This window comes from Bos mutus, chromosome 22, assembly GCF_027580195.1.
Source record: "Bos mutus isolate GX-2022 chromosome 22, NWIPB_WYAK_1.1, whole genome shotgun sequence".
NCBI classification, from domain to species: domain Eukaryota; kingdom Metazoa; phylum Chordata; class Mammalia; order Artiodactyla; family Bovidae; genus Bos; species Bos mutus.
In genome coordinates, this window is record NC_091638.1 from 50733808 (window position 1) to 50745861 (window position 12054).

General features: G+C 55.2%; 1 protein-coding gene across 3 annotated transcripts in view; it reads right to left on the reverse strand.

Annotated features, from left to right (window-relative positions):
* Positions 1-4731: 4731 nt before the first annotated feature.
* DAG1 (dystroglycan 1) overlaps positions 4732-12054 on the reverse strand; it is a 48692-nt gene continuing 41369 nt past the window's right edge. For all 3 annotated transcript variants that reach the window (XM_070358936.1, XM_070358939.1, XM_070358935.1), the window contains exon 3: positions 4732-9588. In XM_070358936.1, the coding sequence (XP_070215037.1) occupies positions 7186-9588 (2403 nt within the window). In that variant the 3' untranslated portion in view covers positions 4732-7185. The remainder of the gene's footprint in view (positions 9589-12054) is intronic.

The following is a 12054-nucleotide window of genomic DNA, read 5'->3' on the forward strand; positions in this document are numbered from 1 at the left end:
TTTGCAGAATGGGAGAGACAAGCACATAAACGGTTTCCTGTAAACTATAGAAAATACTATCTCAATCCCCATTGCAATCCTTCCCACTAGGATTCTAGTTTCCATGGAGTTGCCTCCACCTACCTCTGTCCCACAGGTGAGGAGGTAAAGGGTGGGGAACAGACCCAGGTGGCAAGTCATGTCTCTATGCCCTCTCCTGATGAGCCCATGTGCCTAGTCCAAGCAACAGAGGTTCAGACATGACTTGGACAGGACACTTCACGGGAAAGGGACAGTTAGCTCAGCCCCTTCATCAGACTCAGTTCCACAGTCTTCAGGGAAGTCTTTTAAAGGGAACCCTATCTCGTGAGACTCTGTGGCTCTCCTACTGCAAATCCAAGCCCATTACTGAGAATTACCCTTTACCACCAGGGATTTCATGGGACATAGCTATGCTCTGCACTGAGCTTTGCCTTTTCCTGGTCAGAGTGGATTAACATAGGGTTGGTTTGTCCAGGAAGCTTTCAGGAGTCACTGGAACAGTTCCTGCCTTCCAGGAAAAATAGAAAAGTGCAGGTCAGTGAAACAAAACCCTTTTGACAAGTAGAAAGGTCCACAGTCCCTTAGGCCTCTTCCAGGATGGATGATTTCAATTTCACTAAATTCAATGTAGTTAAATTTAAATTTCAGTTCAGTTTGGCACTTTCGAGCCCTAGGACAAAGACAGCATCACACTAGGCCCCAGGGATGCAGCAGAAACTAAGACCGTTGAGCCCACACTACCCTCACTGAAGCTGCAGTCTCCAAGTCTGGCCTTTGCCTGCTGCTCAAACCAGGCCCTGATTCTGGAGGCCCTGACGGCTGGCCCTCTGTGCAGGGACTGCTGGTATCCCCTGTAGCCCTGAATGTGGCCAAAGCAGACTCGACCAGGCGAGGGCTGAAGTCACATGCAGGTCTCCCCAGATTCTGGGGTGGGGAGCAGCAGGTGTCAGTTGTACAGAAGCATCTGGGTTACCACCGCTAGTTATGTACTGATAACTCCCCCAGTTGGCAGACCCGGCATGGGCATCAGCTCTCCCAGGTGGTAGCCTTTCTGACCAGAAGCTAATAATGCAGTCTGAGGAATTCCTAGTAAGGCTGAACAAGAGACAGCCTCCACTTGCCACTGAGCCTTCCCTCCCCCAGTCTCTGCTCATTTCAACCAAGCCCTCCCCCTCAGCCCCAGATCTGCTCCAGATATCTTCCTGGGGCTCACGGGGTAACTGTGTCCCTCTCTTAGCCCTACCTGGCCCAAGGCCTCTCTGAGGAGAGACCTGGGACACAGGGCTGGCCTCGGGAGGCACAGTGGCTGCTGAGTCAGAGCCACTGGGGTCACAGCGCATGCTCCTCCATCTCTCATTTGCACTCTAATCGCTGTAGTGGACATAGGGATGCAGAGCTGGCCTCCCCATTACACACATGTACACCTTGTGCTCCTCAAACAAGAGGAGGACTCCACCCTCTTCCGCATCCACCAAGCCCAGGCACGTGTTCCCTGAGGGCGAGTGCATTCAGGACCAAGCTGGTCCTCTCCCCCAGGCACACCCAGGGACAAGCTGCTGCCACCTCCCACAGGACCTCCCCACCCCTGCCATTGTGGGCTGGAGCCAGCCCCTTTCCTCACCTTTCTTTCTCCTGACCTTGTGCAACAGAGGTGCCAAGGGAAATAGGGTGTGATCCCTGAAAAAGGAGCAGACTGACTCGGCCCAATTCCCAGCCATTTTGGCAAATCCCAAACCTGGGCTTTGCCCTCTATGACCTGGGGCTGCAACGCCACGAGGAGGACACAAGACAAGAGTACCCTCGGGGTTAGGCCCTACCTATCGCCTTAGCCCTCCTCAAGACCTCAGTCCAGTCCCTGGCCGTCTTGGCGCAGCCCTAGGCGGGTTTCCACCCTCCCACAGCCAGCTTCTCCCAGCTCCCAGACTCTCCCAGGACCAGCTGTGACTTAACCCCGCCCACAGTCTGTTTGCCCATTGCTGTCAGGCTTACTCCAGCCTGTGGCGCCACCTCCTGGGAGCCAGTGGACACTGTCCCTCCTCTTTGGCCCAGAGGGCCTGGCAGTTGGCTCTCTGCGGGGCTTACACGGGACCCACCTAAATCACTACCAAGGTCGAGAGCTGCCCCTCCGACCGCCCAGAAACCACCCAGGGACACCTCCTGGACACACGGAGTCTTCACAGGGACACAAATAGACCAACTTCGCCCCATCTCAGCTGTGATTCTAGGGTCACCACCACTGAAACTGAGGGCAGAGCAGGTAGCGAGGGCCCCAGTGGCCAGGCCTCCATCTGCCTGCAGGTGCAGGAGTGCCCCACTCCCAGCGGATGGAAACCCTCACTTTGAATCTCTTGCCTACCTTCTCTGGGTCTGCTAGCCTCCTCATAAGGAAAAGGGGGCCCCTATCTCCTGGGGTGAGGGGACGGGGCTTCAGATAATTTGTTGCTGCTCTACCATAGGAACAAAATTTTCCAATCTGGGGGGAAAAAAAAAAACCCTACTTAGAATTGAATCTGTTTTGCACTGGCCACGGTACCTGGACCTTGCCTTCAAGATGGTGGATTGAGAAGGGAAGCATAGCAGGAAGTGTTAGCTTAAAAACTTTAACTGGTCTGTATTTTTAAGATACAGTAATAGAGAGAAATGAAGCGCACCTTTGAAAGCTGAGTGGGGCCTGAGTGGGGCTTTCCATGCTTTAGAGGAGCCAGAGAAAGGTCTCTTGTAGACTTTTCTGCCTGTGAGGAGCAAGGTGAGTCACGGGGAGCCTCCAATCCTCACCAAAGTGGTGATGTTCTAGACAAGGCTGGCTCTTAGGAGCTCTTAGACACCCTAGTATTCTGCAGCCAATGCCAGGACCCAGGCCTGGCCTGAGGCACTGCCTTTACACCGGGAGAGATGGAAGAGTCTTCTAGCCTTGCTTAGATTCCCTGCCCTTTCTAGAGACAGATGCACTGGGGGTGACTTGTTATCCCGACTCCACCCCACGGTTCCCAGGATTTCTCAGAATCCCTTGGAGACCAGCACCGTCCTATCTCACAGATGGGGAAGCCAGGCCTGACGGATCCTGGGAACTTGCCCTGGGTCAGAGGCAGAGGGGAAGGCAGATTTCTGTAGGTCAGACAGCTCCCTCTCCCTTACTATATCCTTTTTTTTTCCTGCCTCTGCCCTACACCACCCGCTCTAGCTTGAAAAAAAAATGTGAGTAGATGGTCCCTGTCCCCACCAAGGTGAAGCCACAGAGATCTGGCAGGAGTACGGTGGGGTAGGGCCCCGCCAGGCCAAGATCAGACATCCCTAAAGGAGAGAAAGGCAGGGCTGAGGCAGGAGAAACTTGTGGGTTCTCCAGTGCCCACCCCACTATCTTACTGTTCTTGGCTGAAACCAGAAATCCCTTTCCTCGAGTTCAAGAGTGAGTCCACTTAATCCAGTGGCTTTAGGTTAAACATTAAGCAGAACTTCCTGAGGCCAAGAGAGCAAAGGGCAGGGTCATTTCCTAGGTCCCTGCTGCTGGGTCCTGGGGTGAGGTATATGTGTGTCTGAACTCTTTCCTGGGGACAGCTTTTCCTGGAATTTATCAGTGTGGTATTTAGTATGAGGCACTGGTGGCTCAGAAGGTAAAGAATCTGCCTGCAGTGCAGGAGACCTGGGTTTAGTCCCTGAGTTGGGAAGATCCCCTGGAGAAGGAAATGGCAACCCACTCCAGTATTCTTGCCTGGACAGTTCCATGGATGGAGGAGCCTGGCGGGCTACATTCCCTAGGGTCACAGAGTCGGACACGACTGAGCAACTAACACTTTCACTTTCCTCCTCCAAGTAGTTGTCTGACCTTCAACTCCCTGCTCTGGGACTGAGTTCTAGCTGCAACATACGACCAGTCTCAGCACTGGGTCTTGAAGGTTCTGAGCAGAGCAGCAGCCTGGGGGCTGTAGGTGGTGAGGGCCCTGTGGCGGTGGGAGTGAGCCCAGAAGGGGCACCAGTTGTTCCGTGACCAATGGCCCCTGATCCTGCCTCTGAAGACACAGCTGCTGTATCCCCTGCCTCCCACGCCTTAGGCAGTGTCCTCAGACAACCCGGCCCTTCCTGGGCACTAAGTCATACTAAGCCTACCCAGCTGGCCTGTCCACCCCTGGCAGGGCACTTAGGGGGCAGACCCCCAGGAACTATAACCATAGGCCCAAAGAGGGCAGAACAGCCTGACCAGAAACCACCCTCCCCTTCTCCCCACTCAAGGCCAAGGCCAAACTGCCTGGAGACTCCCTGGGAGGTTTGGCCAGCCTCAACTCCACAAGGTGGTGGGCAAGGGGCCCAGCCTGATAGACCCCTGCCTGGGACCCACTCTGGGGCAGACCTCCTCTATAAGACCTCTTGCACCATCCTCCCCTCCCACCCAGTCTCACTGGGTTTTCCTGCCTATTCTTCCCCCCACCCAACTACAGATGAGGAAACTGACGCACAAGCTATGTCTCCGCTGGTTTAGGCAGAGGAGGTGCTAGGGAGGGCTCACTGGTTGCCAAAACTCCCAGTGCCAACCACCACCCCTCTCAGAAGCACAGAAATGGTAAGGATGTGAAGGCTATCTGGACAGCTGCTCAAAGGTCACCTCGGAGTGGGCCTAGCCGGGCCCCCTCTTTGCCTCTGCCACATGGACTCCAGTCCCACCCTACACTCAAGTCGTGTAGGGGCCAGGGAAATAGATGCTTGGAGGCAACGGCATTGTAATAAAGACACTGCTTTTATTTAGTTCGATATGTTTCTATACAGAATGCAGAAAACACATCTTAAAATCATATAGAAGGAAATAAAAACACGTCAGTGGTTGGTGAACACTTGAATGTGAGATTGGCTCTCTGTCTCACAGAGTCCAAAGACCATAGCCGGCCAGGCGCTCAGGGGAGGAGGCTGCCTGCAAGGGCATTGTTGCTGTTGTTATTCTGTTCACTGCCCCACTGCCTCCTGTTGCCATGGCAACAGGCCATTCTGGGCCAGCCACGTCTCTGCGTGGCAATGCCCAATGGTGGGGTTGCTAGGGGCAACGGAGCTTATTTGGAAGGCCTTTCAAAGCCCTCACCTGGAACACTGGAAATTGTTTATTTTTTGGCGAGGTCATCAAAAAAAAATCATCCCACCAGGTCAGATCCAGCTTGTGCTCCTGACTCTGGGGCACTGGGGGAACTCCAGCTTGGATCAGGACATGGAGGCACAAGGGCCAGTCACCACAGGTCCAATGAGCCCTCACTACAGGCTCCAGCCACCAGGGGCACCGCTCACCCCACCGGCGGGCCAGGCAGGAGAAAGAGGCTGGGCCCTGTTGGAGGAGGTGCAAAGGGGAACACCCTCCAGAGAAGGGCAGGGTGAAGACCCCTCCACTCTGACCATCCCTCCCGTCCTGAGGCAGCACACGCGAATCCTCTGCAAAACGGTCAATATGGCTTAGAAGTGGCTGCTTGATGTGCACAGGGAGCCTGGGTCCACCCACCTGCCCTTGATCACAGAAGGGACACATTATTGCAAAAGGCATTCCTCCCTAAAAGGTACCCAGACATCAAGAAGTCCTGCTCAAAACAGTTTCTTCCAAAGGAGGAGAATCAAAGCTGAGTGGGTGCCCCTGAGTCACGGGACAGAGATGCGGATGGATGGACGGACGTTCTGCTAAAAAAGGCAAAAGGAGCCCCAGTGTAATTCTGGAATTTAAACCATTAGGAAAAGAAGGGGGGGGAAAAATCAAAATGAGCAAAGCTGTCAGTCCCATGGAATCAACACTAAGAGCTTGTACAAACTGCTGTTAAGCATCACCGTTTTTAATCTTTTTTTTTAATAAAACAATTTGAGGCTGTATAAAAACTTTAGTAAAAAATTAGCTTTGAGAGCCCACAGATTTTTTTACTATGAACTATTGCTGGCACTCCTCCCCAGCCACCAGACCTTGCCCAGCTGTTCAGGCCCGAGGCCTGGGACTGGAGCGCCAGAGAAGAGGGGTGACGTGGGTCAGGGTGGGGCTGTGGACTATTGGGACAAAGTGGCCAGGGTCAAGTGAGGAAAGAGCATCACATGACATAAAAATATTGCATCTTCACCAAAATGTCCCCCACTGAGTGTTTCAGAAACCATGATATTCCTTGGGGCAGGTGGGGGTGGGGGGAGAAAAAAAACCACACACAGAAGAAGGATAAAAGAAAACAGATTGATGTGGTCGAGTTCCTCGACCTCCCCAGCCGTCCCCACGAGCAGCTGGCCCACCCTGGAGCACCTAGGTTGGGGGCCACGGCCACCGCTGCCTCTCAGAGTCCCCTTTCCATGGAAATGAAGACCCCTTGGTGGTGGGCCACTAGCGTGCATGGGGTGGGGGGTGTGGATGTCCTTGGCCTAAGAGGCCCCCTCCAGCTTCCAGCCCCTGGCAACGGTGGGACAGCAAGCCCAGCACCAGGGCCCTGGCCCCTGAGCCAGGGCCAGGAGGCCCCCAGGCGGGCTCTCTGGGGTATCAGAGCAACCAAGTTTACGTAGTGTGAAAAAATAGGATTCCTTTGATAAAAAATACTGTCCCTTGGTCTTCTCTAAGTTTGAAACACCCTGGGAGCTTATTTTTAGCAAAGCAATTTCCCATACCCACCCCCAAATGATACATACAAGTTTAGGTAAACAGCAGATTAAATGTAAAAACTTAACCTTAACGTCTGAAAGTCCTTTGAATTTAATCTTTAGCTACTGTTTTCCATGTTACATCCTGCAGCTAGACACACGTGAATAGAAAAAAACAGTACAGTTAGTGTTAAAGGCAAAACGCAGAGAGCCGCCGGGAGGCCGCCCAGCACTGCCTGCGAGTTCATTCACGGTTCCTCGCTCCCTCCATCTACCTCTACTCCAAACGGTGCTTTCAGAGCCAGCCAGCCTTCAAAAAACGCAGCGAAGGATTTTCTATGAACAAACAAGAAGCTGTTAGGCAAAAATTAAAAGGAAAAAAAAATGTCCCCAAAGTCTCTCCAGCGGCTTTGGGGTTTAGGAGGACCGGAGAGGGCGGGCTTGTCCAGGCCCCGTGTGTGTATCCGTGTGTGCTAGGTCAGGTGTCGGCTCCCAGTGGGCGCTGGTCTGCAGGCCACCGGCCTCCACAGACAACACCGTGTTGTCTCCAGGGCCCTGCCCTACCCCTACCTCCACCCAGGCGCTTGTGGGTTAAGGGGGCACGTAGGGAGGGGGCGACCGGTAGGGGGTCATGTTCTTGGGCCGGGAGCCCTTGCCCTCCATGGGGGCTGTGAAGGGCGGCGGGGGCTGGTAGGGCGGCGCGCTGGGATCCTCATCCCGCAGGGGCGCATACTCTCCCACGGTGTCCTGGTTCAGGGGAGTGGTCTCGGGCACGCTCTGGTTGGGGTACTCGGGAGGGGGGAGGGGGGCTTTCTCCTCCTGCAGGATCAGCGGCATGCTGGAGGAGGGCGGGGGCTTGGAGTCGTCCAGCTCGTCCGCAAAGATGATGGGCACCCCCTTCTTGATGAAGGTGGCTTGGTCCTCCAGGGTGAGCTTGCCCTTCCGCTTCTTGCGGTAGCAGATCATGGCAATGATGCCCGCGATGAGCAGGATGGCCGCCACCACCACGGCCGGGATGACCGTGTGCAAGTACACATCGTCCTCGCTGCTCTTCTCGGGGTCCCGGTCTGGCACCTCCGTGGCTGGTGCCTCCGAGGGCACCCTCATGGGCGGCGCCACTGGGACAAACTGGAGATGCCGGCAGCTGCCAGAGCCCGTCACTGTGATGCTCATGGCCTGGAAGTCAGGCTCCAGTGCGTTGACGAAGGCGCCTCGAGGCTTCCCGTCATCCTCAGCGATCCTCCGGCTCAGCGCCGTGATCTGCTCCTTGGGGCAGGGCTCCAGGGGCAGGGTATTGTTGGTCCACTCCACCACAATGGAGCCCCGGGTGATGTTCTGCAGGGTGATGGTACTGCAGTTGCGGTCCCCGAAGGCAAAGGCCAGCTTCTTCACCAGGGCAATCTTCTTGTGAATGTCGTTTGTCACGGCTGCAGGGTCACCTGTCAACTTAGCCTTGAAGCGTGCAGGAGCCTTGTCCCCTTGCGGGCGCCTGTGGACATGAATCTCAAAGGCGTCCACCGCCGACAGGCCCCCCTTGTCCGTGGCGTGCATGAAGTACTCGTGCTTGCCCACGTGGCTGCTGTCTGGCAGGCCATACATGAGCTGGCTGTTGCTGTTGAACTGCACCCACGACTTCTCGCCTACCAGCTGCTGCTCCCGAAGCTTCAGGGTCAACTTCAGCTTATCAGTGGTGGTGTCCTCATTGTCGTAGAAGGTATCCGATGGGATCTTTACCTCAAAGTAGGTGCCGACCCAGGCGTCCACCCTGTCGATGTGGTTCTTGAGCTCTGGACGCTGGTTGGGTTCCCCTCCATGGGGTACCCCGCTGGTGGTGGTGCGGATGCGCGTCGGCGGGGAGGCGGTTTCCAGTCTGGTGATGGGTGCCTTGGTGGTGACCCGGGGCACCGGTCGGGATGTCCGCGGCTTCTTGGTTGGCCTTCGAGTAGTGGTGGTAGAGGAGTCAGTAGAAGGTGTGGCTGGTCTGGGCGTGGACACTCGTGGCTTCTTGGTGGTCGTCGTAGGAGGGGTGATGACTGCTGTGGGCTCCACGTAACCAGGAATGGTCATTGTTGGGCGGATCTGGCTGGGAACTGTGGTGCCAGCTTCTGACACCCGAGTGGGCTGGATGGGGCCAAGGGTTGGGGTCTGAATAATGGCACCTCGAGTCCGAATGGTGACTGTGGGCTTCCCGGGAACAGGGTCCCTGACCGGAGGAGCCATGGTCTCTGTTGGAGGAGCAATGGCTGGAGACGTGGGGGTGGGCACAATTCTGGACGGTGGCTCCTGGATGGCCGTGGTGGGGGGCCCAATGGCCGTGACAGGCGTGGGCGTGGCATGGATCTGCCTCCGGATGCGTTTGGGCAGAGGGGGTTTCTTGTTGGCGATGTGCCAGCCCACCACAGGGTAGCCGAGCTGCGCAGACATGGCGCCCTCCCTGGCAGGGACCTCCACACCACGAATGTCAGGCACACTGTTCTGGTTCAGGGCGCAGCCCAGCTTCCAGGAGAGCAGGGCCCCGTTCTCCACCACCTTCTTTGCGTTGCCTGGGCCTGCCATGAAAGCCGACATGTCAAACAGTCTGTTGTTCACCACGGGTACCAGCTTCATGTTGTGCGGCTCAACTTCAGAGAAGCCCCGCATCCGGCGCAGCAGGTCGATCCTTTGCTTTGGGGTCATCTTGGTGAGGTCAGCGTCCAGAATGACTGTCAGGACGGTCACAGGCTCATCAGCAGCACAGACCGAGGACACCACCTCGCCGGGGTCCGGTGAGGCCGCCCGCAGCGACTGCGGCTCGCTGTGGTCTTCAGGGTAGACCTCGATAGAGAACACGCTGGAAGTCTGGGGGACGTGGCTCCCGTTGGCCCCCAGTCGTGCAGCGCTGACTGAAATGTAATGCACCCCCTTATCGGTGTCAAGGGGGAGACCCTCCAGGGTGTGGCTCTGCGGGTCCCAGTGCAGCCAGGATGGTAAGGCCTCCTTCCCCGCGGCTGATACCTACGAGAGACATCAGTGTGAGTTAGTCGCTACGCTCACTGCATAACGTGACCACAACAGTTAACAGGGGCCTAGCCTGTGGGGCAGGCCTGAGGTACAATTCAGAATTCCTGTTGGAGGAACCACCTCCGCTTCACCTGTCACAAAAGACTGGGGCCGCCAGATGGGCTAGTGTGGAAGGCCAATGACTCGCCCGAGAGTCACACAGTGGGGCAGTGCTGGCACAGGACTGGTGCCACAGAGCTCAAGAATGTTGCAGTGACATGCCTGCCACCTACTCACCCACTCTGCCTGCCCCAAGCCCGAGGCTCTCCCTCCTCAGCCCTCCTTTCCACCCTCACCTCAGACTTCTCCCCGGCCCTCCACAGACAACACAACTTTGCGCACGCCCTACGCTTGGCCTGGAGTGCCTTTCCTGCCCAGAAGCAGAAATACTGCGGGGTGCAGGGACAGCTCAGTGCCCCCAAGTGACTTATTTTACAAATACCACACTACATTCCAGTGCGGTGGGGCACATCTGGTTAGCTGTAGCTGATGTCCCCATTAACCCTGCTTTTCGAATCTCAAGCAAAACTGCAATGCCCAGAGAGGGAGGAATGGAAACAATGGCTCTAAGAAGAGTGTTTACCAAAGGCATCCCAAGGACCTCTGGTCTCTCTGAGAGAGAGTTCAGTAGTCCGCTTCATTTGGGAAATACACGGAGCTCACCTCTGCCCTTGGAAGACTGGAGCACAGAAGCAGGCCTCAGGAACTCATCCCCTTTTCCACCCAGCAGCACCTCCCAGACTTATTTCAGGGCCGAAGTCCTCTTCCACCGTGACGTGACTGGTGATACGTAAAGCCCCCCAAGGGAATGCCACCATAAAAACTTCCACTGTCAGCTGACGAGAGGGAAATGAGACTCACCTCTTGTCCAGGCCCTACCTCTGACTCCTCTCACCTTTGGGAAATACCCGCTCCTGCCCCCCGTGCAAGAAAGGGGGGACCTACTCTCTGGTCTGCCTCGAGGCACTCAGCTCCACTGTCCTGTCCGTCCAGTGCAGAGACACGCTGGCCAACAGACGGAATGTCTCACTGCCAGCCTCAGCCCAGGGACTGCCCTTCATGGTCACTGCTGCTCAGGAGAGGGACACCCTAACAGGCTTCCCTCCCTGTGGCAGGAAGGCCAGAGCTATGTCTGCTGGGTTCCCCAGGGGCCCTGGTTCCTCAGGCTTCCTCCTCCTAATTAGCCAAGTGGCTAAATGATTGGGGAGGAGACCCTGAACTTGTACCTACTCTTCCCAGCTGGGCTCTAGGTACACGTTCATGCGGCACGCCATTCCATCAGCCTTATCAGAGACCCGAAGTTTACCCCACTTCTAAAGAGATTTCCCACCTCCAGCAAACAAGCCATGAGAAGACATGTAACATTATCAGAAGTTGTCCTTCACTGACTACTCTCTGAACCACTGAGTTCACCGAGGGTCTGTGAACACATTCCACCTAATTAATGTACCATCGAGAATCACCCATCTCATCGCTCACCATGCACTGCAAACACAACCAATATTGGAAATATATTTTACTGTATACAGTTATATACAGTAAAATATATACTGTATAACTGTATAGTTATTTTACTGTAAACACGGGTGTCTTCAAATCCATGGAAAATACTAAATATATTCTTCCCTTACAATCTTTTTAACTACAAAAATACTTATTACAACTGCTTTCACTGAAAAACCTGTGCTTTAAAATTTTTCAGTTCATGTATGCTAAATACAAAAACTGCCACATCCACGTATAAACATGTCAAGCAAAGGCTGAACCATCCAGATTTGCGAAAAATGTGAAGCAAAGGTGTAAGGCCAAATGGAGTAGTCAAGGGACCATGACATGTTTCCCAGGGGTGGCGCAGGGACTGCGGTGCTGAGAGGAAGACAGTGGGTGGGCCAGGGTGTAGAGCCAGCTCTCCAGCCACCGACGGCCACTTCTCTTAAGCCCACTCCATGCCAGTGACCACCACTGGATGAGAGCACACCTGCAGGACAGAAAAAGGAGAAAGGGAGGCCAGAACGGAGCTCTGGGTGAGGTCAGCCAAGCAGAAGCCGCCTGTAGAGAAGATGCAACAGGGGCAAGAGACCAGCAGAGGCTCCAGGTGGCTGCCAAGTGGCCTGCCTCAGTGGTTGGGCAGTTAGGCCTGCGCCCAGCCCTGCGGGTTCCAGCAGTACAGACGAGCAAGCAGTCCCAGTGCTTTTTCAAGCCCGTCTCGGTTATGTAAGGGCGGCCTATGACAGAGAAGGGTGCCCACCTCCTCAAGCCGCCCTGCCTGCTCGCTTCTTGTTCTGTGGACCCCAAGAGCCACAGTTCTGCTGTCAGACATTTCCAAGGAATAAACCCAGGTTAGGCAAGATTCTCCACACGCCCAGTCTTCTTTAAACTATGCCAAGTTAACATTTTAACATGTTAATAATGTGTTAACAT